Source organism: Drosophila montana, unplaced genomic scaffold (genome assembly GCF_035044405.1).
Source record: "Drosophila montana isolate Dmon_TW-CO22-7 unplaced genomic scaffold, ASM3504440v1 contig_3218_1, whole genome shotgun sequence".
Lineage (NCBI taxonomy): Eukaryota > Metazoa > Arthropoda > Insecta > Diptera > Drosophilidae > Drosophila > Drosophila montana.
In genome coordinates this window covers 3,701,721-3,729,682 of record NW_026998098.1, presented here as the reverse complement: position 1 = coordinate 3,729,682, position 27,962 = coordinate 3,701,721, and the positions used below count along the sequence as shown (strand labels likewise).

Genomic DNA, 27,962 nt, shown 5'->3' with positions numbered 1-27,962 from the left:
CTCGCTAATAAATCCATTTGAGGGCCTTATTTATTGTATATTTTGTTAATACGTTTTTTTTTTGTTGACTTTGCTCTTAAACAAATTTTGGCACATGGTTTCCTAAACGGTTCTCAAAGTCCCTTTCCTGCTTGCGGGCCTCGACTTCAATCTATTGATCTGTTAAATTGCTAAATTTCTTATAAGTTTTGTTGGCTAGTTTAAAATACAGCTAATTAATATGTGGATTATTCATATAAACTAATGTTAATTTGTAGTTTGCTTGTCTGCTCCTAACTTGCCTTATTATGTTCGAGTGTATGTATGTTTGTTTCAAGTGTCAAACTTTGATTACGACTTGCTATTTGATTTCTATACTTTGGTGTTAAAAACATTTATCTACACGTTGACGAACGACAGTTTATTGTAATGGAAACACTAAATGTGTAGATACTGCGATATCGTGTCATATCATATATGAATACTGATTCAGCTGGCGTTTCGTACTCGTGTATACATCGAATATATCAAATACATTTAGTTAACATTCTTCATTGTATATCTCTTCTATATATGAAGTATTTTTTTTTCCTTTTTGTTTTTTTCAGTCAATTTTCACGTGTTGCTATTTACAAATTTTAATTTTAATAGTAGCGCTAACAACTATAGATTAATCCTTGTCTGTATGTGTTTGTATGCACGTGTGTGTGTGTATGTGTGTGTGTGTACGTATATGTACATGAGACAATAATAAATACGTTTAGTTTAGACATAAATATAGATTTGTACACAGCATATGTCTTGAGTTAATTATTTGTTTAAATTTCATATTTAAATTCCTCGTTTTACAAATATGGAGAATGCAGTTTTTGAAACGGAATCAATTCGACGAGAACTTACAAAAATATTTTTGAATACTTAACATTAGCTATAACTCAAGGTATCAGTACTACACATAGAAAAAGTTTTGACCAAATCGCAAAATACTTACAACCTCTCTACATACAAAAACAGTTCGATTATAGTAAGTAGTTCGAGTAATACGCGTTACAATACGATGCGTAGTTAGTATTCAATAGAATTCGAGTTAGTAGTTCGAGTTACATAAGTCAGTTAAGTACTTAACACTAGGTTAGTAGGTTTAACGTATAAGTATAAGCATATAAATATATGAATGTATATACAACATATTGGAAGTTCGATAACTGACCTGGGTTGTGGGTGCATGCCGTACAACATGCACAAATCGTAATTACCTAATTAATATTATATATATATATATATATATATATAGATGTATATAAGTATATACGGTTATATGAGCGTTATATAGATACTGGGGGAATGGAGAGTAACGAATGGGAAGTGTTTTGAGTTACCTTATTTGTGTGTTCTTCTTTTTTCTTTTTTTTCTTTTGATGGTTGTGCAAATAATTTAGATATTGATTGTCCGAAAGTTTTTCATTTAGTGTCTTTTGATTAGTTGGGGTAAGGTTGTCAAGCTGGTTACGGGTCAAGGCGAGGGCGGTGCGGACTTGAGGTGGAACGGATATAACGGGAGTAATTCTGTGTTCAGGGCACATTACAAAAATGTAGGTACTAAAACGGCTCAGCTGTTGTTATACCAAAAATTCTCTCGGGAGTCTTGAACTCGCGAGTGTTGCCCAATCTTATGTCAATTGAATGCAATCTGGCGGTCTATTGGCCTGATCTCATCCTAGCTGCTGATCATGCTTTGATCAGATCTTACCAATGTCTCACACAGATATCGAATAATCCGATTTTTCGCTAAGCAATTTTTGGCCTGGAGCGGGTGAATGTTGCTGTGGGCGTTGTTGTTGTAGGGGCTGCTGTTGTTGCGGCTGCGGCGACTTTGAATGTGCTCGTTTGTGTGGTGGTTGCTGCTGTTGCTGGCGTTGCTGTTGTTGCTGCTGTTGTTGTTGTTGTTGCTGCTGCTGCTGCTGCTGTTGATGCTCCTGCTGCAACTGGGATGTGGTGGAAGCTGGGCGCGACCACAGCGAGGAGCGCTGGCCCAGTTTTAGCTTCTTGATTGTATCCACATCACATTCAACCTCGGCCAGCTCGATGTGCTCGCCAGCATCGCGTTCGCCATGGTGGAAGGCACCAGCGCTGCACTCAGCCTGCAGCTGCAGCGGATGCAGCGTGCGCAGGATGCCAGCTCTGCATGGTTTGTAAGGGGAAGAAGAGTATCCAGAGTTGTTTGATACTATTTTTGTTTGGCTAGCAACCACGCTCAAGCATTCAGAGTTAGATAGAGAGAGACTTAGTTGTGTTCAAGTAGTTGTGTTGGTGGTTGGTTGTTGGTGGTGTGATGTGCTGGCTGCTGATTAATGGGCGCCCTCAGGTCCGCACACCTCACCGTATGCCAAGTCTCATGTGTGATCTATGGGATCCATATAGGTGCACGATATTTCGCCGCCATTATAGCCAAAGCTGCTGCTATCAGCCCCCCCGCCACCGCCAGTGTACTCACTCCCCCCATTGGCCGTATCCTATTTGGGCAACGGCAGCGTTGGTGCCGTAAAGAACTTCGAGGACAGCAGAGCCGTCGAGGGATTCAGCAAGGCGGTGCCAGAGACACCGCCCTGATGCAGTTGCTGATGGTGGTTTTGGTGTGACTCATGCGCGGGCATTATGGACTTGTGTGGTATGGGTCGAAACTGTGAGGAGGGTGGCATGCAAGTTACGGGCACAACAGATGCTAGGGTACTAACGCCTCCGTCCAAGCCCAACAGCTCCTGGCCATTAGCATGCGTTGGCGTTGGCTCAAGCTGATGGAGCTTGGGCTGGATCAACAGTGGTTGCTGTTGCTTCAAACTACTGCTACTACTGCACTGGGTCTGACTGTGATTGGGGTTTTGGTTTTGGTTTTGGTTCTGACTGGGTTTACTATTCGACTGTTGTTTGTGGAACTGTTTCTGATGTTGTGTGCTTATCGATGGCGATTTGACCAACGTGGGTATGTGGCATTGTATGGAGTCTTGTGATTTGAATGTGCTCGATATTGATTTCAAATTGCCGCCGCCATTGCGCGGCGATAGAATTTTGTTCGAATTGTTTGCCGATGTGGCTGTATTTGTGTTTGTGGCATTGTTTGTAATGTTATTGTTGATTTTGTTGCTATTGTGATGACGCGGTGTTGTATTGGTGGAAAACTGATATTGCTGATGATGATACCTGGAGCGACCGCGTCGTGGTAATGATTTTTGTTCGGACATTGGTGACAGATCGGAGGATGTGCTTGATTGTGCTCCATGGTAGATGATGCCTGCATCGCATAGAGCATTTCGAGTTTGGAAAGAAAGAAAGAAAGAAAATACGGGCAAATAGAGATTTGGTATGTGGATGGGGAACACACAAACTTAATACTAATTTAAAGCTAACTAACGCACTTAGCAATACTATTCTTTAGTTTCTTAGTCTTCAGTTAACTGGTCTTCTTTCTGGTCAAATTTATGTGTATATAAAAGTTAAGTGCATTGTGTGGCAAAAGTTGTGCATTTCTCGTTCATCTACTACAGATAAGTTATCGATATGTTGTGATTTGGAAAATGTTGTATTAGTCTAGAGTCTGGGTCTGCAAAATAAAATAACGCAAAAAAGAGAGAGAGAGCCAGTAGATTACTCCATTTGATAGCCCAAGACCACTAAGAGCTAAAAGCCATTGCAGGAAAATATATTAATAGGCATCTGGAAGCGTCACGATAAAAAGGTTAATTTTTGTTTGCCACTTGTATGGTATTTACACGAACTTATGACCATTTGAAAAAGCAAATACGATTTTTTTCGTTAAAAATCTATTCTTTAATCTATTGTTCCTATGGTAGCTATATGATCCGGTGCAACAGAAAGACGGATGCAAAACTTCGTGTCGATAGCTTTAAGACTGAGTGAGTTATTTGCATCGCAACAGACAGAGATACTAATCAAGAATATATATATTTTATGGAGTCTGCATATATATGTTGCACATTTTATGACAAAATTCAAAAAGCCTCTACAAGAGTATAGCAGTAGGCAGAGGAATGATGCAATACTGATCGAGAATAAACTTATGTTGCAGAGTCCTTCAATGGAACTGCTTCGAACCGTTGCTTACTGAATTTAAATGGGTAACAGGTGCTAAAATATATTAATTAATTTGACCTTCTTAAGCGCTATCTTCCAGATGCTGAAACAGAGAGCAATAGATTACGACTTACTGTGCTTGATCTTGCCCTCATGCTGATTGGAAGACTCGGTGCGACTGGAAGTCAGTTGATCCTGATCGGATTCGGATTCCTCACTCTCGGGTTCCGTTTTGCGTGAGTGACGACGTCGATTCTTGGACTGCGCATAGAACAAAGCGTGACATTAGATGGGATGGTACTTGTGCGCCAAGTGCGACTAGCGACTATAAAAGCGCCTGGGGATGGTAAACGCTTTCAAATAAAACAAAGAATTAACCCAAAGTTGACAAGTGACACGAGGCAGAGCGCTTCGCTCAATGCCCACGATATGCATGATATACGGCATTGCAGTTAAGAGAACTTAGATAAAAGTAAGAATCGAGCAAAGAAACAACATAAAAAGCACGTAGTAGTCTATTGAAAAGTACACACTAATTGTAGGTCTAATGCCCCCCACCAAGAGGGGGACACAGAGAAAGAGAGAGAGAGAGAGCTAAAATCAAAGAAATGAATAAACAAACGCACGATATTATGAAACGGTGAGGTCTGATAATAATTATGAATTGTCTTTTGTGGACGTTGGTTGTGGTGGTGGTGGTGATGGGTGGTGGTTGGTTTTAATACCGCAGCTGGTGGTGGCGACGAGCAGCCCTCAGCCAGAGCCCTCTCATGGTACATGAACGAGTGCAGCAGAGTATTGGCTGGCCCGCCATGATGCGGCTGTGACATGTTGCCCGCCTCCGACAATTGGAAGGTGGCATACGGCGAAATGTCCTCAGAGGTTTCTGTGAAATAGCCCCAGGCTTAGACATTTCAACTGATCAACTGACTGAACAGTCGCTTACCCGGAATTTTGTCATTGTTCTGCATGGAAACCTTGTGTATGGTAGCATAATATCGTTCACGCTGTGCCGCCTCCGAGTTGGCGCGATTCTCGAGCGATTCCTTTTGTATATGATTGCTTTGTTCTGGAGCAGGCAAGGAATGCAATTCATCAGCATTTAGATGCAAACTACACTAAGGACTACTTACTGTGCCGATAGCAAATGATCACCAAGGCTATGGTACATATCATGCCGGAGACAGCAGCAATGCTGGGAACAAGCAGATTCACATTGCCATAGAAGACACTCGGACCGCGTTGACCGCGCTGCACAATCTCTGGTGGTGGCGGGTCGCCATTCTTGGTAAGTGTCACAAAGCTAAACTCGGCCTGCGACACGCCCGCCACATTGTGCGCCTCCATGCGGAGCTGATAGAGCGTTGACGGTTGCAAATTGGAGATGACCACACGCCGTTGGGGCTTCAGAGCATTTGAAACTGAGTTAACCAAAGAAATATTATCAATATTATTTGATCGAGATATTAAAATGGGAATTCCAGCTCACCTAAAATCCATTCTTTGTCCGGATCATCTGTCACCGCACGATACTGGAGCACAAAGTACATTAGGGGGCAGCCATTGTCCGGCCAGGTGTGCAGCCGTATTAGTACGGATGTGGAGTTGGGAGCCAGCAAACTTGTCGTCGCTGGCATGCCGGGGGCCTGGCCTTGAGTGCGCACGTGCAGCATTATGCTTGCCGGCGAGCTGCCGACCTTGTTGTGGGCAGTCAGATGTATCTGATAGGTGCTGCCGCAAACCAGACCTTTCAGCTCATGGCTGGAGGCGTGGCGTGAGAGCTGCATCTCATCCGTGTTGCCTGTGGCACGCCGATAGAACAAAGTGTAGCCAGTGATCGGAGCATTGCCGGTGAAGCCGCACTTCCAGTGCATTAGAATGCTGCTCGAGGTGGCACTGGTTACATAGAGGACAGGTGCTGAAGGTGGCACCTGTACGAGCAGCATGTGCGTAAGACGATCCGTGCCGATGCCATTGTCCACCTGGCAGCTGTAGTTGCCACTGTCGGCCAGCTGCAGGCTCGAGATGATCAAGTCGCCAGTATCCAGCAGCTGTGAGTTGTGCAGGCCACCTTGACGCAGTGCCACGTCTGATTTGAACCACTCACGCTTGGGCTTGCCCACAGCAGTGCAGGGCAGGGTCACTGTAGAGCGCCAGGGACGCACCACAGAACCTCCGAAAGATATAATTCTGGCCGGCACCCGATTCGTGGTAATCTGTGAGGCAACGCGTGAGCTCTTACCCTCACCCACGCGAGTCGATGCTGTCACCCAGAACTGATACTCCATGTGGGGGTGCAGATTCTTGGCCTCGTAGTAGGCCTGCTGTGAGGGCAGACTGCGCTTCTCATTATTGAGCTCCTCGCGGCCATTGACAACGCGGGTGTAGAGGCTATACTTGGTAATGACACCGTTCGGCTCGTTCGGAGGCAGCCATGACACATAAAGCGATTGCGGTGAACTGACAACCACTTTAATATCAGACGGCGCCTCAGGCACATCCTCCTCGGTGTGGCAAAATAGTGGCTTGGAGAGGGCGCCATCGCCCATGCGTGTGTGTGCCAATACCTGGATGCTGTAATTAGTATACTTGCGCAGTCCGGTGAGCACAGTTGTCAATGCAGTGGTCTTTCGCGACTCAACCTCATCCTTGTTGGGCACTATGTCATCAATGATGGGCTCAAAGATTAGTTTGTAGCCCTGCAGCAGACCATTCGTATGATAAATTGGCGGCGGCTGCCAAGAAACTTGCAGCGATTGGGACGTCAAGGCGGCACAGCGAACATCCTCTGGCGCACGGCTAGGCACTGCAGAAAAAAGATTGATAAATAACGGAGTTATTTATGAGAGATCAGAAACTTGTTGGCTTACCATCTTCCATGGTCTGCGCTGCAGTTGGCTCTGACAGCGGACCTGGGCCCACTTGATTGAAGGCCTGCACCACAATATTGTAACGCGCAAATTTGGAGAGTCCACTGAGCAGCAACTCCCCGTTGCCGCCTTCACCATCGCCCGAGACGGAGGTAAAGTTATAGGCAGTATTGCCCGAGCTGGCCAGCTTATAGCCCACATTATAGCCTTGTATATCGCCATGCCGCAGCTCCGGCAGTGGAGCCACCCAGCTAATCAGCAGCTCCGTGGAAGAGAGCGGACGTGCAGACAGATTCAAAGGCGGCCCAGCGGGACGTTGTGGCTCTGTGCGTACAATCAGTTCCTGACTTGGCGCACTGCGACCTGCATTGCCCTCAGCTATGACCCTAAAAGCATACCGCGTCGCTGGCTTCAGATTTTCAATCAATGCATTAAAGCTGGGCGGATCTTTGACTTCCGTATGCTGCCACTGGTCGATGAAGAGCACGGCTAAAAATAAATTGGGTAAATCGAGCAATCAAAGCGTCCCGTTGTCATTTAACTTACGATCCGCCTCGCGGTACTCCACTATGTACTTAGACACATCGCCCGAGCTGACCGCCTTGGGCTGCCATTTAAGGTTCACAGAGCGGCTGCTTATCATGGCCGCCTCCAAAACACTGGGTGGCTGTGGTGGCTCCTGCACTTGCAACTGCACCAGCTGCTGATCATTGCCATAGAGGTTGCTGGCACGGCAGAAATACGGCCCACTATCGGTGGCATCCACAGTGCGTATCTGCAGCTCTGCTGAAACGCCATCTGGAGTGGCCTCCTGCTTAACCGATATTCTGTTTGAGGGGACAGAGATTGACAAGTCATTTCGTTAGCTTTGGCTCACTGCACTCACTTGTAATTGGTTGATGGATTCAGTGTATTTTTGCCCGAACGCATCCACACAATGTTGATTGGCTTGTCGCCGCTGACAGCGCACTGCAGCAGCGCTGTGTCGCCCTTTTTGACCGTAACAGAGCGCGAGGTGGACGAGAAGTAGGGTGAGGCTGCAAAACATAACAAAAAATTGTATTAACAAATACGCGACGCATGGCCTCGTAATACTCACAATTAACTTTCAGCTGTATGACCTTTCCAATACCCGTGCCAATGCCATTGTTCGCCTGGCACAAATAGAATCCCTCGCGATCCTCCTTAACATGCTGCAGCAGCATCGAGCCATTCCCTAGCAACTTGGTGAAGGGACGCTCTCGAACTTCTTCATACTCGCCAGATTTGCTGCCTATGGAAGGAAGTAAGAGAAAATAATTTTATGATTTAATTTACACTTTTAACAATAAATCAAGCTATATTTTGAATATCTGACCTGTTGCCTTTTTCCATACAATGCTGGGCGTCGGCACGCCCTGTGCCTGACAATGCAACATGATGTGACGATTGCGTTCCACATTCGCATCGGCTGGCTCGACAATCCAACGTGGCGGCACTACAGGACGTATGAGTAATATTAAAAATGGTCAATTTGCGCAGAGCTAATAAAAAGGATTAAAATTAAAAACCTCTAGGATATACAGAAAGGATATCATTTAGAAAGAGTTAGAGATAGAGACAGACAGAGAGGAAAGTGAAGATATTTGGCAAAGTAAAAACGGCAAAATAAGGTTTTGTGACTATTTAAATTTGTTGAGAGTAAAAGAAAGATTTTTGTAGCGTATAGAAAACGTTTCAACTAATGTACAGTTGGGCTTTTCATATTTTGCTTATAAATGTAACAAAAAGTTTTTATGCAACTTAATCAAAATGGAATTAATTTGAAAATTCGATGCTTTTATAACGGATGTTTTATCTTTCATAAGATCCGTGAGTTAAACTCATTTATGAGGTTGGTTGTTGTGCAAGGATTTTTTTTAAATTAGTTTTTATTATTGTTGTTTTCTTTTTAATTTGATTTTCGCCCACGCTCTGCGGCTCGCTGTTTCGCTGTTTGTTGTACAACAAAATTACAAAAAAATTGCCTCTCGTTGGCGCGTAAATTATATAACAATGGCATGCCAAAAACGTTATGGAAAATATTTGCATTAAAATTATATTGCAACATAAAATACAGAAATTTATTATATGCACGATTATATGTGTTGAATTATAAAGCACGCAGATGGAAATAAAAAAATGTATATTGCACAAAACAAAAACCAAATAGGCCTTCAATAATTAGGTTTCAAAAGCATGTGCCACTTCCCAAGCAGAGAATCATCGCTGCGCAAAATTTCATTTCAATTATTTATAAGGCCAATAATTGCTTATTTGAATTGCATTTAATAGCCAGCCTTTTGCTTGTCAGGCCATAATTGAAAAATAAAACAAAAAAGGAAATTGAATGTTAATAATAAAGAAAATTAACAGCATTAATTAAAAAGCATTTTGTGGTTTTGTGTGGATTGGTTCTCTTGTGTTGCACATAAAGCGGGTTTTGGGTATACGGCAGCGCGTTGGTTAATAGCGACTAGTTGGAAAAAATCTTTGCACACAACAGCAGCCTGGGTGATTGGGCATTAAAAATAAATTAATCAATGTACACGACTGTTCCTGAATTAGTTTTCACCTCCTTTTCGCCATGCTCAACAAGAAAAAAGTTAACTTTCCGGGTAGATTATATTATATTTTTTATATATTGTTTATTTAAGCTTGGCGAAATCGGGGTGAAATCAATTTCAGAAACTAGCTGCGCTTAAGAACAGATCAGAGAGCAAGCAAATCATAAATAAACAAAATTAAAATACATTTTACTAGCACTATGCGCATGCAGTTGGCAAATGGCAGCTGGCATGAAAAAAGGAGGCAATTTATGTACACTAACATGCAAAAAACAAAAGCAAATAAATGGAACGTGCAAAATACTCTGCTGCTGCCACAACATGCCATTCCTATGGAACATTCATTCTCAACTACATTAGCAAATACTGCGAAGCTTTAAATTTATATATTGTTTGTAATTTGGTTTCATTGTACATTTTGGTTCTGCAAAAAATATGCTTTTGCATTTTGTTAGCAGCATAAAAAAGGTCCGCACACGCATACGCACGCACACAAGCATGGGTAGAGAAAATGCCCGTCACACACACACACACACACTCACACACATACACATATTCGCACAGAGCATAGCAGAGTGTAAGCAGTTAAACAGAGCCCAAAACCAATTTGAAGCATAAGCAGCGCATCTTCTGTGGATTTATAGCTGTTTCTGCATTTTTCAGTTAGTTTATATTTTTGTTAATTAAGCACAGCACATTTATAGCTAAGGCTTAGCCATTCAAGTTTTTTATAAGATATTAAGTTTTTTTTTGTGGGGAGCGGCAAACAGCAGCCGTTGTGCGCTAAGTTTTGAAGCTGCAAGTCAAAAAAATGGATGGAACAAAAATGGGAACAAAAATATTTATGCATTGTATTCTATAGACAACGATAGAGATGGGGAAAAAAAGAAGTAAGCGAAAAAGCAAATTAATCTTAAGCCAGCTTATGTTTTCTTATTTATGTTTGAGCAGTTCTTATAAATAAAAATTATCGCTAATTGTTAATTATGTGCGCTTTTCCAAGTATGTATATAATACGAGCTCTTGTGATTAAAAGGATAAACCTCTTTTCTCAAAGAAAATAAACATTAAATTCTTAAAGGGGCAACTTTCTTCTTTTGAAAAGCGCATTTCAACAACGACAGGCCGTTGGGTTTAAACTCTATTGTTATTTATAAAAAGCGGCAGAAATTATATAAGCAACTTATCAAAATATAATATTTTAGTTAATTTTCTTTTTATCATGTGTGTAAATACTTAAATTTATATGATAATTTTGCATTTTTATTTACGAAGCGAATAAGAAGCAGTGCAGTTGATGAGGTTACCTGGTGAAACTGTTGTCAAAAAAACCCACAGCGTGCCAAAGCGTCTTAAGGGTATAGGGATTCGTATAAATAATTTCATGGGTGTTTAAAGCAGGGCAATTCCTGACATTCGGTTTAGTAGGGGATTTTGTTTTTTATATTAATTTTGTTTTGTTTTTTTGGTAGAGTGAAAGCGTCAAAAACAAAGCACCATTTGCTAAAAGCAAGAGTTAGGCAACGTTCAGTTACGTTTTAGCTTGTAGGACACATTACAAGCATCAAAAAGTTTATTTCTTAGAAATAAAACGAATAAAATGAAAAACTCAAAACCATTAAGAAGCGCTTTTCTTGAATACATCAGCGAGAAAGCAAAAATTATTATTATTTAGGGGCAATCGTGAAAATTTGAGTTAGTTAAGTTCCTGTTAAGTGTGTTAAATGCGGCAAGTGTGTTGGTATTCTGTGTATAGTTTGGTGTTGTTTGTGTTATGGGTTGTAACCTAGTACGCTACCTTTGACCTGCAACAGAGCAGTATACTTGATCTCAGCTGCCGGATTCTTAGCCACGCACGTATATTCGCCGGAATGCGTGGCCGATAGCGAGGGAATGCTGAGCAGTGAGCTATATTGATCTAGCATGGTGACATTGGCACCCAGCAGCTCGGGCAGCGGCTCACCATCTTTAAGCCAGATTAGCTTCAATGGCGCATCACCGCGGGAGACACCACAAACAGTGCGCGTGCGCATACCCTCGGCCAGGCCATCCTGAAAGGCGAACGGTTCTATGATCGGCGGTACTGCAAGAAGGAAAGAGCAACCAGAAACGTTAAGAAATGTCACTGCAAACACCCAAAACCTTTGACTGAACTTCACGCTGTTGATCCCACGCTGAGCTGCTGTTTGCGGTTTCCTTATTGAATTAATCTAGATCTCACTTATTATATACACACATACATACATAAATATACATATATTTATATGTACAACTAAACCTTCGCAGTTTTGTTAAAGGATTGTTAAACTCTACGAAATAGTATTTTACTTAGTTGTACAAACATTCCAAAAGTTGAAGTGAAAGTGGTTTAAAAAGATATACGATATGTTCAATAACAATATTGAATAACTAAATGCCGTTTTGTTAACATAATTTACAGGTATATAAGGTTATTGCAGGACAAGTGAAATTTCGATTGTCGATGTTTTTTTGTGATGTTGTTGATTACATTAAACAAAGTGCATACGAAAAAACGCATTCTACTTTTAACTAAAGATCATTATTTAAATATATTGTATATGTTTGTGTAAGCGTGTATTCGCAAACTCATTTCTTTACCATTGACCAAAAGCGCCTGTGAGTTTTCCACCTCCGCCGCCGAGTTGCGCACCACACACGAATAGTTACCCGTGTGATCGCTCCCCAGATTGTCAATGACCAGAATGCTATTATACTGATCCACCTGCTTCACGGACATATGCTGAGTGGGATCGATGGGGCGGCCATCCTTGCGCCAATTCATGGTCAACGGCAAGTCGCCCTTGACCACGGAGCAGGTCAGCGAGGCGCGGTCGCCCATGTTTAGTTGCAGTATGGATGTTTGAAAGGGACTTAGACGCGGTGGCACTGAAAGTGGTTTTGTCAAGGCAAACATAAGTAAAAAGTGGCAGCAGCACCCTGTGCTGAGCCAGCAATCGGTGAAATTACAAAAAGTGCGACCCACTTCTCTGCATTGCAAGGGAAAAAGGGTTACAAATTATGAACATTTAATTAACGTCGCGCTTCATTAGCACGCAAATTCGTTAATTAAAACGAAAAAAAATCAAAAATAAAAAAACAACAACAACAACAAAGCAAAAAAGGGTCGCTGGCTTGGTCGCTGACTCGTTCTCCTCCACACTTTGGCTTGTTTGTTTAAATTTCAAACTTTTAAGCTTGGATTATTGCGCATATTTAATTAGGGTATAAGCAAAGGCAGGCTACACGCCAAATATAAAAGCAAAATCAAAACCTAAGCCATCACACTGTGTACTTAGTTTGCTGTAAATAATTAAAATTTAATTTTCACTTGGCGTCCTTTCTTTTTCGTTTTTGTTGTGTCCCTTGCCATCGTCGTAGCTGTGAAGGAAACAGGCCAAATGGCCGACAATTGGTAGTTCATAAATATATACTAACCTATGACCGTCACCTCGCCACTGCGACGGGCGCTGTGACCCTGTTTGTTGCGGGCCCAGCACGTGTAGACACCGGAGTCCGTGTGCTTCTGCACCGGACTGATGGTCAGCGAGCCATCCGGCTGCACACGCTGGCGTATATCATCGGGCAGCTCGCGTCCGCCGCGCTCCCAGTGTATCTCCTCGATGGGATAACCGGCCACCGGACATTTCAGATTCAATGTCTCACCCGAGACAGCGGTCACCTTCGGTATGAGGCGTATGTAGGGCAGACCTGGAGAGCAAACGGTTGACAAATTTAAGTGCTTAACAGATTTGTGCACACGTTGCTCATTTAATAATGCAGCTAAAATGTAAGGCAAACAGCAAATATAACAACAAACAAAAAGGTTGAAGCAGGAAGCGAAAAGGAAAGGCAGGAAGCAGCGTACAATGTAATATGCATATCCTGGCAGCCAGAGACAGACTCTATGCGATGCCGCCGAAACACTTTTCGTTGTGCCCCTCCAAAATGCGGAAGGAAACAATGCAGCAAATGCCGCCTGCCAGCAACAACAACTTACACAGCCGCCGTTGTCGTTGTTGTTGTAGTTGTTGTGCTGTGGCTGCTGGTTGTGCTTGCAGATTTCTGCGGAGTATGCATAATTTTCGAGCATGTCATACGAGTGCGCTTTGGTGTCGCTGTCTGTGTCTGGTGAGGGCGAGATTTTTGTAATCACCACCATTACCAAGTCGTGCAATCAGCGACAAAGCGAGGTTTCCAACAAGATGAACGTTGCTGTGAGATATTTGCATTGTTTAAGCTTTAACAGCGTTTCTGGCTTGTCTCATTTTCGAAAGCAGGCAGATTTCGATTGTGTTTGCATAGGATAATTGAATGTTCTTTAGTGAAATCTCAATATTTATGGGTAATACTGTTTTACTAATTGTGCAAATATTATGTTTATATAATATCTAACAAATTAAAAAATAATTATTAAATATATTGCCACTTCAAAGAATTTAAATATAATAAAAACCTCATTCCAGAGTTTGTTCAAAATTGATAATAGATAATAGGTTCTTAAATTCTCTGATTATTATCTGAGCGCTTAGCAATTTGATAAGCTTACTTTTACCCGTACCTTTCCTCTTCAGTATAAGTTCTATTAGAAAAAATTGTCGGAAATTAAATTTTCTTATTTAAGCACCGGCATATGGCCAAGTATAGAAACATATCGCAGATCTTCAAAATGCTTGCAAGGGTATCTAGTCTTCGACATACAGAATAAAAATATTCTTTCTTGTTTAACTTTAAGCGCAAACAAATATGCCGCACGTTTTTTTTTTGCCACGGCTTTTATTTTGCTTGTGTTTCCCTCTGCTTGGCAACGCCATTTTGTTTGCTCGGCGACACAAAAATATTTGATTTTTTGTAAAAACAAGGTAGACGAGGCCCTCAGCGAACACCGCACTTGAGTGTGTGTGTTTGTGTGCTTGTATAAGTGTATGTGCCTTGAACAACACTTTAGAGCTGCAAAGTAAACTGCAGTCAGAGACAAAGATAGACAAGGTAGGAGAAGGGCAACGAAGAGGTAGCAACATGGCGAAAGTGTTGTAAAGCAAAATCGAGCAAAAGTAGGCAACAGAAAATCGCCAAAAACAGAGACTTACAAAAAAAAACAAAAACAAAAGCTCACAGAACTGAAAAACATTTAAGTGCATGTGTAAAGTAGCTGTTTACACACACAGACAAACACATGCATATGGTGGGGTTGTGTGTGTTTTGTGAATGTAGCACATACCATAAATATTCAAGCGAGCCGCATGCTCCACACGACCCGCACGATTCTCAGCTATGCAGGAATATTCACCGCCATCCTCGACCATGACATGGCTTATGTTAACATGACTAATTACATCTCCATGCACGGTGATGTATTGTCCGATCATAAATCTGTGAAAAAGAAGACAGAAAAATTCCATAAAACACATGCATTAATACCAAAAGCATTTGCGTGGCCCGCGCGTAGAATGCGCAATGCGATATACATTTTAGATTTGTTTTTATTTTTTGCATATTTAAGCGCTCAGGCCAGGGGCATTAACGAGCAACTACATGCATGTTAGTGAGTGTACGAGAGCATGTACACGAACACATATTTGTACACACTCAACAAGGCGCATCTCATATGCAGGCTGACCCAAATCCTTTGGCTGTGGGCTTCATTTGTTTTCGACACAACACGGCGTATACGTAACATTGCATTATTTAGCTGTAATGAAGGCTGTCCACATGTCACATTGTCGTTCTGTCAAGCTGTCAAGCTTAGCATAGTTTCAACCCCGATTTCAATGTCATGTGCCACGCCCATAAGTAGGAGTAGGCACAGCGACAACAGCGAAAATGCCATCAGATACGAGCTCTACTTAATGCGGCTGTTACGCTGCTATTGCAAATAATGAAAAAAGGATTTTATGAGCGCTCAAGCTGGCATTAAATCTGTTTGTTTGCATGCCGTCTGCTCAGCGTCTTATTGGCAAAGACATTAATTACAGCAAACCGTGTTACGCATACGCCATGTGGCACACACACACACACACACATACAGAGCCACCACATGCACATACATGTGATACCCATCCTGAGAGCACACAAGCGGCTTTGTGGCGTCTCATTGTTAAACGGAGCGTCTCAGCAAGCGGCTCATTAGTTTGTGGGCGAGGCGCTAGCAACATTTCAATTGGCATTAGAGTTACAGCAGGAAAAGTAATTACAATTTTAATTAACTTTTGCAGCTGCCTTGGCAGGGCTTGTGCATTCACATCGGCCCTCTGCTCGTAAATGCACTTTCCTGGACGCTGATTTCCCCAGAAAGTGGCAAAGTCAACCAAAAAACTTGGCGGCTGGCGGTTGGCACTTTATGAAGTGGCCCACAAGTCGCGCGACGCTTGTTAAAACCAACAACTGTAGTTAAATGAAAATGAAGCTGCTCAAAACTCAGACGCGCAAGCACACACATTCATATTTACACATATACTTATATGCTCAGACATGGACATGGCTGCTAACTGCAACACTTGAGCGCATTGAAACAATGCCACGACAAAATTGCAACAAAGTTGCACATATCCGCACATGGCAGGACGCGAGCTACCCGGCATCATCCCACCATAGAGTGGCAGCTTAAGCGCCATTACAAAACTTTAAGCGAAAGCGTGTGTGTGCTTGTGTGTGTAAGGTGTAGGGGACTCTATAAGTCGGGCCAAGGGCCGAGACTGGCTGTGGCATAAAGCGCTTTGCTTGCAACAAAATAAACCTAATAGTTTGGCGCGGCTGTTGTATGCTGTTTTAGTTGATTGCTGTGTAAGTCTGAGTGTGTGTTTTTTCGTGTGTAGGTAAGTGGCTTGATTTGGACGCAAAAAAAATATTTGAAGCTGCAACTTAAAATTCAGTGCGAACAGAAAAAGTTTGTCTGCGAACTTACAAATTTATGAATTTCAATTCGTATAAACAGAGTTTCCACTTGGCGTAACGTGCTAAGAGTATAATGGATTACAGCTAATAAGACTTTGACTTTTTTATCTCTTTAAAAGATCACAAATAAATCCAATTAAATATTTAAAGCAATTAGATTCACGATAATGTCAAAAGAAAACAGTTGACATATGAAGACGGTTACAAAGTTTCATATTTTAATAATAATAAAATGAAGGTTTTATTTGACATATTTTTATACTCTGCATACAAAGTGTTAATGGTATATTGGCTTGCACGTAAAATCATTATCATTATCTGTTCTTTTTAAACCTACTTTCATTCCTGCAAATATATTCTTGAATAAAAGTAGGGTCTACAATTTGAAAGTCAGCCCATAATCAGGAAATCCTTTATCTGTTTTTGGCTAATAACACGCTGTGAACAGAATGGTTAACGCTATTAATATTGTACAACACCAACTACACTAACTTTGGTGACCCTTGCAAGTGGTGGGCAAATCCTTTGCTTATTAAATTAATTCGTACAACTTTCTATTTGGGCCGCACTTAACGCTGAATTATTCAAGCCAAAATTACACACACTTCTTCTAGAACGCCTGCAGCTTTAGACAAGCGCATCATGCGCACACATGCCACAAGCAGGCACCCTGAGCAAGCGGCACCGCCTTCGATGTTGCCACATGCCGCATGCCACATGCCGCAGACAAACTTTTCCAAATGGCGTAAAATGAGCGTTTGAGTGTTACGTTACCTCGTGCGCGCAATCATTTAATTTCCGCCCCAAGGCGTCTGCTTCAGCTCCGGCTCCTCGCTGAGCCCCGACATTGCCTGCCAGCCTGCCTGCCTGTCTGCTCTACTCCTGCCAATCTCTCTGTCTGTCAGTCTGTTTGCCAGGCTGTCTGTGTGGCTGTCTGCGTGTGTATTAAATAAATACAGTTACCAAGTTGATATACCTTTAAACCGAATACAGTAAACCACTTAAAACTCTGCAATTACAACAAGCGACGTTGGCAACGGAATGTATGCAGTATTGCCGAGCACTTGCAAATTAGGTTACCAGCCCCTACAACACTCCGCTTCACTGTAGGATAATGCCTAATGGCATTATTTGACAAAATTGTGTTGCTTAAATAACTTTTAAATTAAAGCCACGGGCAACAAGACCAAGTATCTGCAAGTTTTTGAACAAATTTCTGCACTGGCCACTCTAAAATACTTGTAATCAATTTGTGCCTTGTGGTCAACCAAACTCTTTACAAACAGCTGAACATATTCAAATGAGGGACAAGGAAAAAAGAGCTGAGCACTTTAATAAAACAAATTCATGACAAAGTCGTGATAAACTTTCAGTTGGGGCAGTCTAAAGCGTTTAACATATATAATTTTTTTCAATTTATTTTAGCTGCACTTTATGCATAGTAAGGCAAAGTGTGGCAAATGTTGCTGACATCTACAAAATATAGGTTATAAGTAGGGGTATGTGCATATAGTATAGAGCCTCAATATATATGCGCACTTTTGATAAAACTTTTTGCCAAATATTGATCAATTTCAAATGCCTAAAACAACTTGTTTTAATCAAATGATTTCACGTTTTTATCAAGACTTGAAATAAGATATTTTCCGAGACATGATTTCCACTATAAAACGACAATTTTTACATCTTGTAAGTATTTCTTTAATTGCAATTTGGATATGAGTCAGTTTATGGTAGGGCATGCATTTACTTTTGCAACTTTCCAGTTGCCCTCAGGTCAGCATATGCCATAAGTTTTAATTAAAACACAGCAGCTGCGACACTGGACAACAATAAAGTGCAGTTGGTAGCTAAAACGCTGCTATGATTTTTTATTGGGCTGCAAAAAGAGCAAGCCAAATGACAGCCAAAGTCAATGCTAATAAAAAGAAGTAGATTTTTTTTTAATCAACAACAGAAGTCAACAGTCGACGGTCAACGGACGAACTTTGACTTGCAAATCATTACAGACGTAACTCAAACAATTAGTGGCAGCTGCCAACAAACTGCAAATGAAGTGCAGACTGCAAGGAGTAGAAAAATCAGTAGTAAAACTCAAATGAAATGCCAACGACAATGTCAAAGCAGCATCATCAAAGCCAGACCCCTCACCAGCAGGATTGGGATTGCGTGGTTCGAGTGGGAGTGAGAGGTTAGAGGGAGTGAGAGGTTAGAGGTTGTAACAGAGGTTCCCAATCAATTGATGTGCTGTTGCATTTTATTTGTTTGTGCCAAACAGGCCAGCTACTTGCACAGCTTGACTATTAAATGCAAATGTCAATGTCATTAAAGAGCCACTGAGAATTTAATAAGCAGTCGCCAGTAGGCAGTTGGCAGTTGGCAGCACTGCATTTGGCTCTTGGCCAAACTAAAAATGTAATTAAATGCGTTAGGCAAACAACACACTTACCAAGCCTTAATTAACAAATAGAAAGGCAAAGTCAAAACCTTGGCCAGACACAAGAGTGGGCTACACCAAGTCTTTAGACTGTGCCTGTGGCTGCGCCCCTCCACAGAGTGAATGAACGCTGAAGCCGGCGCCGAGCCGCCCACTCAGTAGGCATGGCAGTCGGCAGTCGGCAGCCACTTTCTATACGTGCGATGTTTTAAAAGCCAAATGCTAAAAAAAAAATGTAAAGAGAAAAAATATACACAACGAGCGCAATAAATGCAGCTTCCGTCGCATTTTTATTTTTTTGCAAAGCCACCCGCAGAGTTGGCAATAGCCGAGCATACCCCGCAGCGGCCCCGCCGCCCAGTGCGCTTGCAGAGCCCGTTTTCAACAAGTTCAATTACCTTCCGTTTGATGGCAGCGGAAATCCGTCCAATGTCCATGAAATTTGCGGCGTTGGATTGCCGGCTGCAGAGCATTTCAAACTTACAGCTGGTCCCGGCTGCAGCGTTTGCTCAATGAAGCTATAGAGCAGCACGGGTGGAGCATCTGTAAGGCCAATGTGGTTGCGGATATTCATATAAATATTTTAGCTGCAATTACTTGGCGGCTCTTCCTTTTTTTTGGTCACTGCTACTTACCGCCCAGCTGGAGCTCAGCAGTGGCCTGAAATGTATCGCCCTCGGGCCGCCGCACCACACACTGGTACATGCCGCGATTCTCACGACTCACGCGGGGCACCACCAGCGTATCCTCGATGCGACCGGATGAAGGTAGCTGCCGTCCGTCCTTGTACCAGAGTATATTCTGCATGCCAACGGGGCTGCCATTGCTGGTCACCAGGCAGCGAAACTCGGCCGTGCCCCCCATATGCACACTGAGCACATTCGGCGAGATTTCCACTTGTATGGGCGTGGCCACCGTGAGCCGCAATTCGGCACTGGCCTCGCCACCCACATTGCTGGCTGTACATTTGTAAACGCCCGAATCTTCGCCTGTCACGGCCTCAATGGCCAGTATGGGCCCCAGCAGTCGCACCCGTGGACCGCTTAGAACGGGCAACGGGCCGGCACCATTTTGAGTATACCAGCTGCAAAGAGTATACAAAAGCGTACAGATACATATTTTTCATAAGTAGTTGCATTTTTACCGGTAACAACTAAACACTTAAAGAGTGTGCACTTTAAGATATTCTAAATTTTCTAATAGTATTTAATAGTCTATTTAAGCACGAACTTGATATACTTATTATAATACTTAAATATTTCATGCACAACATATTGGATACTGCCAACCATTTAAATTGTTTAAGTGCATTTTATTCACAACAAATACAAGTTCAGGTCCTTCGTATTTCATTTCTGAACAATGCCGGTTGTACACCCTTACCCCTTTCCCTATTCTGGTGTGCCTTATCTACTCTCGCTTTGTTTAATGTTGCATTAATCCCAATGGTTGGCTCATTTGCCAATGTCTCCGTCGCTGTCTACCCGCCTGTCTCCCTGCTTTATTAATTATGAAATGGCTACAGTTTTATTTTCTCTCTCGTTTTTTTTTTTTTGTGTTGTATTTGCTACTCAGCAATCTATCCATCTATCCGCCTGTGGTTTGGCTTCCCACATAGATTCTTTTGTTTCGCGTTTACAGTCTGGCATTGTATCTCGGAAATTTGCCACTGCTGCCGCTCTCGGCTCACCGCTGCCGAGCAGCAAAAGTTTTTTATTACTTGTCTGCTTATCAAAGCGTAATTATGTGTGCACATGTGTGCTACACCTACCGCCAGACAGCCTCCCTGGCAGTAGGCACAACTACATACATCTATATCTGTCCCATTGTCTTTAATTCCGCACACGCACACAAATTACGCAAGCTCACCGTTAGCTACCTCAGAGCGTCGAGTTCATAGTTTAACTTTAAGGTAGGCAACGCACTAACTTCATATTTTAATTAACGTTCTATAGTTGGCAACTCTCTCGACACATTTTACACAATCACTGGCCATGTTCCAACGCCGCCTCTATTTATGTGGTTGCCAGCGCTAAACGCTTACATATTTAATGCTTGCGTGTGTGTGTGTCTTTCTGTTGGTGTGAATGTATATACGTTCCAATTAACCCACACCACGGCATCACACAAAAGCAACGCTGTCAACGTCAAAAGTTTCGCCAGTAATGTGTCTAGCTGGCTGGCAGTGCCATCGATTTTATGCCCTGCACGGTACCTACCTGTATTCAGGCGAAGGGCAACCCTGTGCCACGCACAACAGCACCGCGCCCTCATCCTGCGATACCTGCACATGAGATGTGTGCTCCACAACGCTCGGCGATATGATGCCGCGATGCGCTGTATGAGTAGAGATTGACATTGGTTAGTCTTGGTGTTAGTTCTCTGTCGGTGTGTATCTGTGTGCATGTGTGCTTGTGTCTCTGTCTAAGAAGTCAGTTACTGTGCTTGGTTCACTCACAATTAATACGCAATCGTGTCGGCGAGCTGACAACAACCTGACGGGTTAGCCGATGCATGCTGCGACAACGGAAGGATTGAGACTCGTCGCTCTCTTGCAGATTGTGAATGAGCAGCTCGCCAGTGGGCAGCAAATGGAATTTACCATCTGAAAAAAGAAAAAGTAAATGCGTTTCATTAGGACAATATGCAACAGCCAAAATAAGGCTGAGCCTATTCTGTTTTTCTGTTGCCCCAAATGACGAAAATAGTTTTCTACATTTCTCGTATTTGCGTTACAAAATTGTGGTCACATATAGAAGCTCATCTCTCGAGAAAATTAACCAAGCGTGTACAAACTTATCTTTTGTAGAGGTCAACTATATCAATATTTTGTTTTTTCTACATTTTTCTACATTTCTTTATGAATAAATAGTACTAATAAGGGAATAAACCCTTAGAAAAGAAAAAAGCAATTTAATAAATACTTTAAAGAATCTTTGAAATAGGAAATTACAATTGAAAATTAAAAGCTTGTAAGATCTAGACTAGAATTAATATGCCTATCATAGAGTTAATGTATTTTTTGTATAAAAATGAAACCGTAAGATACAATTCACTTTGAAAATATGCATCCCTAAGCGCCTGCCAAAGTCTTAACTGCTTATCATTGCTCAAAGTTGCACCTTGGTTGGGGCAGGGTTAAGGAAAGTTAAAAGCTCTTCTCAAATTGCCAAAGGACAATGTTAATTATGCATCAAAGCACAGGGCATAACACACACGCATACTTAAATACACACTCACACACATGTGCACGCACACACACACACATGCATACTAATATATGGCCAAAGCAACGGCAGTTAAGCAGGCAAATATGTGAGGCAAATACTGAAAACAAACAATGCACTTTGTTGGCTTGGTAAGCCGCTACAGGGACAAGGATGCAGACGAGCGCCGAGGCTGCGACTTCAGCTGAAGCTCCTGCCGCTGCCACGTCAGCAGCAGACATGTAGACAGTGAGCCAGATAGACGTGGCAAGTATGCACACCCCATGCCCTTTTGCCACCATTACTTACCGCCTTGCAGCGAGGGGTAGATGTAGATAGCGGGTTCATGAACCCACGAGACCACTCGTACCAATTCCTTGACAAAGGTGGGCACCACACAACGCAAAATGGCAGTGCAGCCGCGCGAAGCGGATAATACCTCCACATCCACTTTGTAGGCCTGTGCCACGACTGCCGCAAAAAGAAAAAAATACAAGAAATGTAAAAATACAAAAATATACAAATATATATTGTGCATTTTGGCCGACTATTTGATTGGCCCCAAAAACTTACCCGCCCGCACTTGCACATCACGCGACACAATGCGGCCTACGGAATTGCTGGCAATGCAGCGATATATCGTATTATGTATATCCTGATGATAGGCAGCCGCGGCGAAGGGCATTAGCACGAGTGTGCCGTTACGGAGGACACGACGCACGCCATGAATATCCGTAACCGCCGTGCCATCCGCATGCACCCAATCGATCGTTGGCTGTGGACTGCCCGAGGCGGAGCAATCCAGCCAGCCGCCGGATGAATTGGAGAACTCAACGCGACCCGGAGGTTCCATGACAAAGCCGGGACCACGCAGATGTGTTTCAAAGGGTTCGCTAATCGTCGCATCTGGAAAGTCAATGAGAGAACGAATATATAAGCCGCACATATTTAATTGTTTTCAATCATTATAAATTATCATCATTTTATTTAATAAATAAAGCCATTCATCTGCTTACTCAAATGAAGCACACTTTAATAATGGTAATAAATCTCGAAAATGCATGCAATAAGGGAAATTAAACACAAATATCTTAAAGGGTAATTAAATTGTTTGCATGAGCAAATATGGAATGCCATTTAAATAGCCATGTTTGTATTTGGTTACTCAAAGCTACATTTGACTGCATTGAACTGAACTCCTTTAATGCGTACTTCAATTTTTGTATATTTCATCTGCCAAGCTTTCCATTTACGTCCATTTCAATGTGCTTTCTTACTTTCGTCCCGCTTTGCAAACAGATTTTGCCTTATCTTAAATTAGAATAACATTTTTGTCTATGGCTTGAGTGTACTTTTTTTTTAATATACATTCATATTCGTATATTTTTGTATATGTATATATGTTGGTATGTATATCTAAAATTGACATTTCGCTTCAAATTCCACATGAATACGCCTCGGCTGTCAGTGCCATCCAAGCGGCTCTCCCTGCGGCGCTGTGCAAATCCTTGCAACTCGTTCAAGCCTGGTACTAGGAGCCTCTTACTCTTACTCCCTGCCTTCTCCGCTTGCTTGGCTGTGCCGTACCGCCAAGTCATTGTGTCTGCAATTAGAGTTGTTTTTGTTCTTTTTGCTTTTGTATATTTTTGTTCTTGTTGCTCCTGCTGTTGTTGCTGTTGTTGTTGCCGTTGTTGTTGTTGTGCCTGGCCAGGCGCTTTTTGTTTTATGCTTGGCATCATGGATTTTTATGTAACTTCTTTCTGGATTCATTTTGCTGCTCGTCTCTGGCCTCCGGTCTCTGGCCGTGTTCGTTTCATTTCGCTTTCCCCGCTGATTTCATGGCTCCCGCTGTTTGGGCCGAGCGGGACGAGGCCTCTGTCAGGCCATAAAATTATTGCAAGTATGTCTTGAGTACGCTTGGCACTCGGTATATTTTTTTTCGGATAGAAAGGGTATGTTTTACGAGCATGTGCCGCAAAGCACACTCACATATGCGCGGGAGTGTGTGTGTGTGTGTATACATCCACTTGTAGGTTTTTTTATTCTTTCCTGCAAAAACAAAGAGTCTGCGCTGCGAGCGTTGCTGTGCGTGTGTTACGTTGTTCCTGTCATATATATGTTTTATCCCGGAGCCAGTATGTCTTCTTTTTGTTATATTTCTTCGACTTTCCCAACATTAACGTCTTCCTATTTGAGCACCTTATTCCTGCGGCTAATGCGACGAACTCAACTTTCACGCGATTACTTTCAGACAGTTGTGCTACATTTAGGGTTATGCGGATTTCATGCCTAAGCCATGAACCATTTTTAGACTTTTGGGCTTGTGTATGGCACATAAAGAATCAGCTTAGCTTAGCTCCAGGGAGCTATTCCATTTTATATTATGAGAGAAGGAATCTTTGCAGAATACTCTTCATTAAATTATTAAATTATTATTTCCGATATTGGCTACTAAATTGCAAGCACCTAGATCAAAAATGGGATTCATATGAACGGACTTTAAAGCTGTTGCCATTTAGCAACTTGTAAAACTGCCTGCCAGTTCGTTGCACTCCCACAGCTGCACCAGCACGGCTGTTAGCTTCTCCACCTCAATTCCACAGCGCTTTTCTTCGCATTTCCGCTCGTTTTTTTCATCGCAAATTTCCACTGGCTTTCATTTGGAATGTGTATTTCTCATCAACTTGGCGATACCGTTGCGACTTGAGGGGTTGTTTTGCGAGGCGTCTCAGACCATTTTATTTTTTTTTTGCGGATTGTGCCCTTTTGGCACTTTTTGAAATTATTTTTTTCCTTTGAGCGAGTGCGAATGAGTGAGTCGCAGGCTCGCAGCTCTGTATTTATGATGCAGCAGCCATAATATATATGACCGTAAAAGCCGGTTGAAATAGTGCTGCCTTCTGAGGTTTTCGCATGAACTAACAACAGGAAAACTAACACAATTTAAGTAGTTATCAATTCGCTTTAAAGCTGAACTGCAAATACTTAAAGTTACATTCGAGGCATCGGAAATACTCAGATCAGATGCTGCCACTTGGTTATGGCAACGCACCGGAAATAATGGGCCCTGCCTTTTACGCAATCAACCTAAAAGACAGGAAATTCAATTTTTTAACTCTAAAACAAGCAAACGAAACGTCAACACATACAAACTCGCGCCCACACAGTTGTAGCAATGTGTACTTTCGAGTCAATATTGTTGCCGCAAAAGGTTGAAAGAACTTAAAACGTTAACAGGCCAACGCGCATTGAGCAACAACAATAATAACAACGGCAACAGTAATAATAATTGTAAATAACTTTTTTATGTTGGAGCAACTCGAAAGCTAAAAACATGGCCCTAAGCCCATTTAAAGCCAGAGTGCACACAATCCAACCTCGGAGAAGCAAAGCCTAAAAAAGGCAACGAAATGTGAAAATGAAAATGTTTATTGCGCAAATTGTTTTTCGTGAAATAATAAGTAACAATAAAAGTACAAATTTTGCCAAATACAAATATTGACGAAGCTAATATGCTCTCACAAAAAGATATTTTTGATGCACAAAAAACAGAAACTGATCTATTACATTTATGAAATCATTAGCTTCTTTAAGCCAGCAAAAGGTACATAAATATATTTTATCATAATTAACCTTTCAGCAAAAATACTTATTGGAGAAGAAAATGTAGTACGTGAATTCTGGCATCATCAAGTTGTAATCTTATTTGAAATTTACTTTCACAGAAAGAGCACTTGCTAGCCTATATAAACCGAAAACAGTTTAGATCAGAAAATTTAAGAACCATTTTTCTTTTCAATTTCATAGCCAGCTGCGCTCTTACTGACCTCTGCCTCGAGAATCATTAATCCTGCCAATTTAAAGCTTTTGTCACAAAAGATTTAAAGTACAATCAATCTAAGTGTGCAACAGCCCATTTTGAGCCCAACACAAATAATTCATAATTTTTTTGTTCCCATGTTGAGGGTGAAGCACTTTTTGGGTTAAATTGGGTTGGATTGAGTTGGGCTTAATCGAATTTTTGTTGTTTTTGTTGCTGATTTCATGCAGCGCATTATATTTTATGTTTATTTTTATCCGCATGAAAATGAAATAACAACGTAAAAATGTGAACGCCCCTTAGACATTGAACAACAATTTCATTTGCATATTTTTCATTTGCTTCAACCTCAGCTAGAGTGTGAAATCCTACTATGTATATGTATTCATGGAATATAAAATATCTGTATGGCATTTTAGTAATTTTTTCCTGGAATAAATATGTGCGTCGGTTGTTATTGCCGTAGCCATCATAAAATGAAAACACCCAGCTAGGCAATGAAAATTGGAAAATATCAAATTTCCAAAAGCCTCTTGCCACACTTTATGGCAATGTGTGTGTGAACAGTTTGATGGGTCTGCTGTGGTTCGATCGAGTGCTCTGACTCTGTTTCTGACACATTTCATTAGTCCGCTATGCACACACAGCTAGCCACACACCAACATATTTTTTCATAAATTGAAGCCTGGATTTTTATCATAAGGCAATTTCTTATTATGTATACGCATTTTGCGCGTTTGCTGGTTTAGTTTTTGTTGCTATGGCCGTCATTTTATGGGCTTGCCTATATCATAACGTGGCCAAATCATTTGCACTTAGTGCGTAGTGCAAAATACTCGGCCATAAATTATGCTAACACCTCTCTGAAATCGTTTGTATTCATATATGCTATTAAGATTTATGTGCGTGCATGTCTTAAATCTCAGCCTAATGTTCCAAAAATTGTTTTACTTCTTGTAAAAGCTATGAAGCTTTAAGCGGACCTAAAATTATATATATTATAAACAAAGTATAGAATATATATGTGGTTTGATTAAACAAACAGTGTACCACACATAAACTTTATATATTTAGGTGAAACAAATAAATTGAGGCTCACAAAGTTAACCAAGAGTTTGCTTCCCTTTAATATGAAAGACCCGTTAAATCTTCAAAAATCCTTTGAGCTTAAGCGCCTTTTAGAATAATAAGTTTTCGAGAGCATAAAAAGGAAAACATGCCGTCAGCTGTTGATGGGCATACCAAAATACATTCTCACACACATTCAAGCACACACAAGAACGCCAAGCTAAAATCTAAGCATACTTTGCGGCGCGTGCCTAGCGGCTAAGTAAGGCTGGTAGCAAGGCTTAAGAGTTTGCTAAGAGTAAGAGAGAAAAGTGAGAGAGAGATGGAATTGCACCTACCGAACCTGAGCAGCAAACAAATCACAAAAAGGCGGCTACTAATCCACATGCTTTCCGGTTTCCTGTTTTGATTTTGATTTTACTTTTTGTTTGTTTGTTTTTCGTGTGTTTTGTTTTGATTTTTTTGGATTGGCGAAAAGTGCTTCTTGGTTCACGCAAAAATGTATTGAGCAATTTTGATTCGAATTGTGTTGCACTCTCAAGCGAATTTACATTATAGACACTTGCTTTTAATTGTTGTTATTTGGCACCATTTTTGAAGGGATTTCTGACACTATTAAATGCTGATCATTTGTTAATTTGTTTAAGTTAGCGACAGCCGGCACACTCCGAGCACAAAGGCGCGCGCTCACACAACCTCACTCAACACTTCTGTCCAGGCAACTGCACGCGTACAAGGATTCGAATTGACTGCGATGCCTTTTCCGCCAACGAGCCTGTCAAGCTCTACTCTGCGTTTCTCTGGTTCTGTACTCTCTTTAGTGTGCTCTTTGGTGGCGCCTATTCACCACACTTGTAAAGCGACCGCCACTTGAACTCGCACTCGAACCGCTCGCACTCAAAGCACAGCACAGCACTCACTTACAGTAGTCACTACACACTCAGTTGCCGCATTTTATCAACTGCCTGAGCCAGAGCCAGAGCCAGAGCCGTGCGT

General features: G+C 41.8%; 1 protein-coding gene across 5 annotated transcripts; it reads right to left on the bottom strand.

The window, feature by feature from the left end:
- Positions 1-25: 25 nt before the first annotated feature.
- Dscam2 (Down syndrome cell adhesion molecule 2) lies at positions 26-27,962 on the bottom strand. 5 transcript variants are annotated; one of them, XM_064689536.1, is made up of 22 exons: positions 27,305-27,959; positions 22,652-22,984; positions 22,388-22,549; positions 21,331-21,477; positions 21,092-21,209; positions 19,508-19,956; positions 19,271-19,415; positions 14,763-14,914; positions 12,980-13,252; positions 12,143-12,430; positions 8,296-8,415; positions 8,038-8,211; positions 7,825-7,975; positions 7,485-7,765; positions 6,939-7,427; positions 5,558-6,874; positions 5,202-5,489; positions 5,015-5,137; positions 4,794-4,954; positions 4,203-4,329; positions 3,178-3,268; positions 26-2,160 (listed from the first exon to the last, which is right to left on the bottom strand). In XM_064689536.1, the coding sequence occupies exons 1-22, from the start codon at positions 27,351-27,353 to the stop codon at positions 1,737-1,739; spliced, it is 5,862 nt and encodes a 1,953-aa protein (XP_064545606.1). In that variant the 5' UTR covers positions 27,354-27,959; the 3' UTR covers positions 26-1,736. The 5 variants fall into 5 exon arrangements, with proteins under 5 accessions (XP_064545606.1, XP_064545603.1, XP_064545607.1 ...); XM_064689533.1 differs by having other exon boundaries at positions 2,123-3,268; positions 27,305-27,957; XM_064689537.1 differs by lacking the exons at positions 26-2,160; positions 12,143-12,430 and adding an exon at positions 11,322-11,606 and having other exon boundaries at positions 3,125-3,577.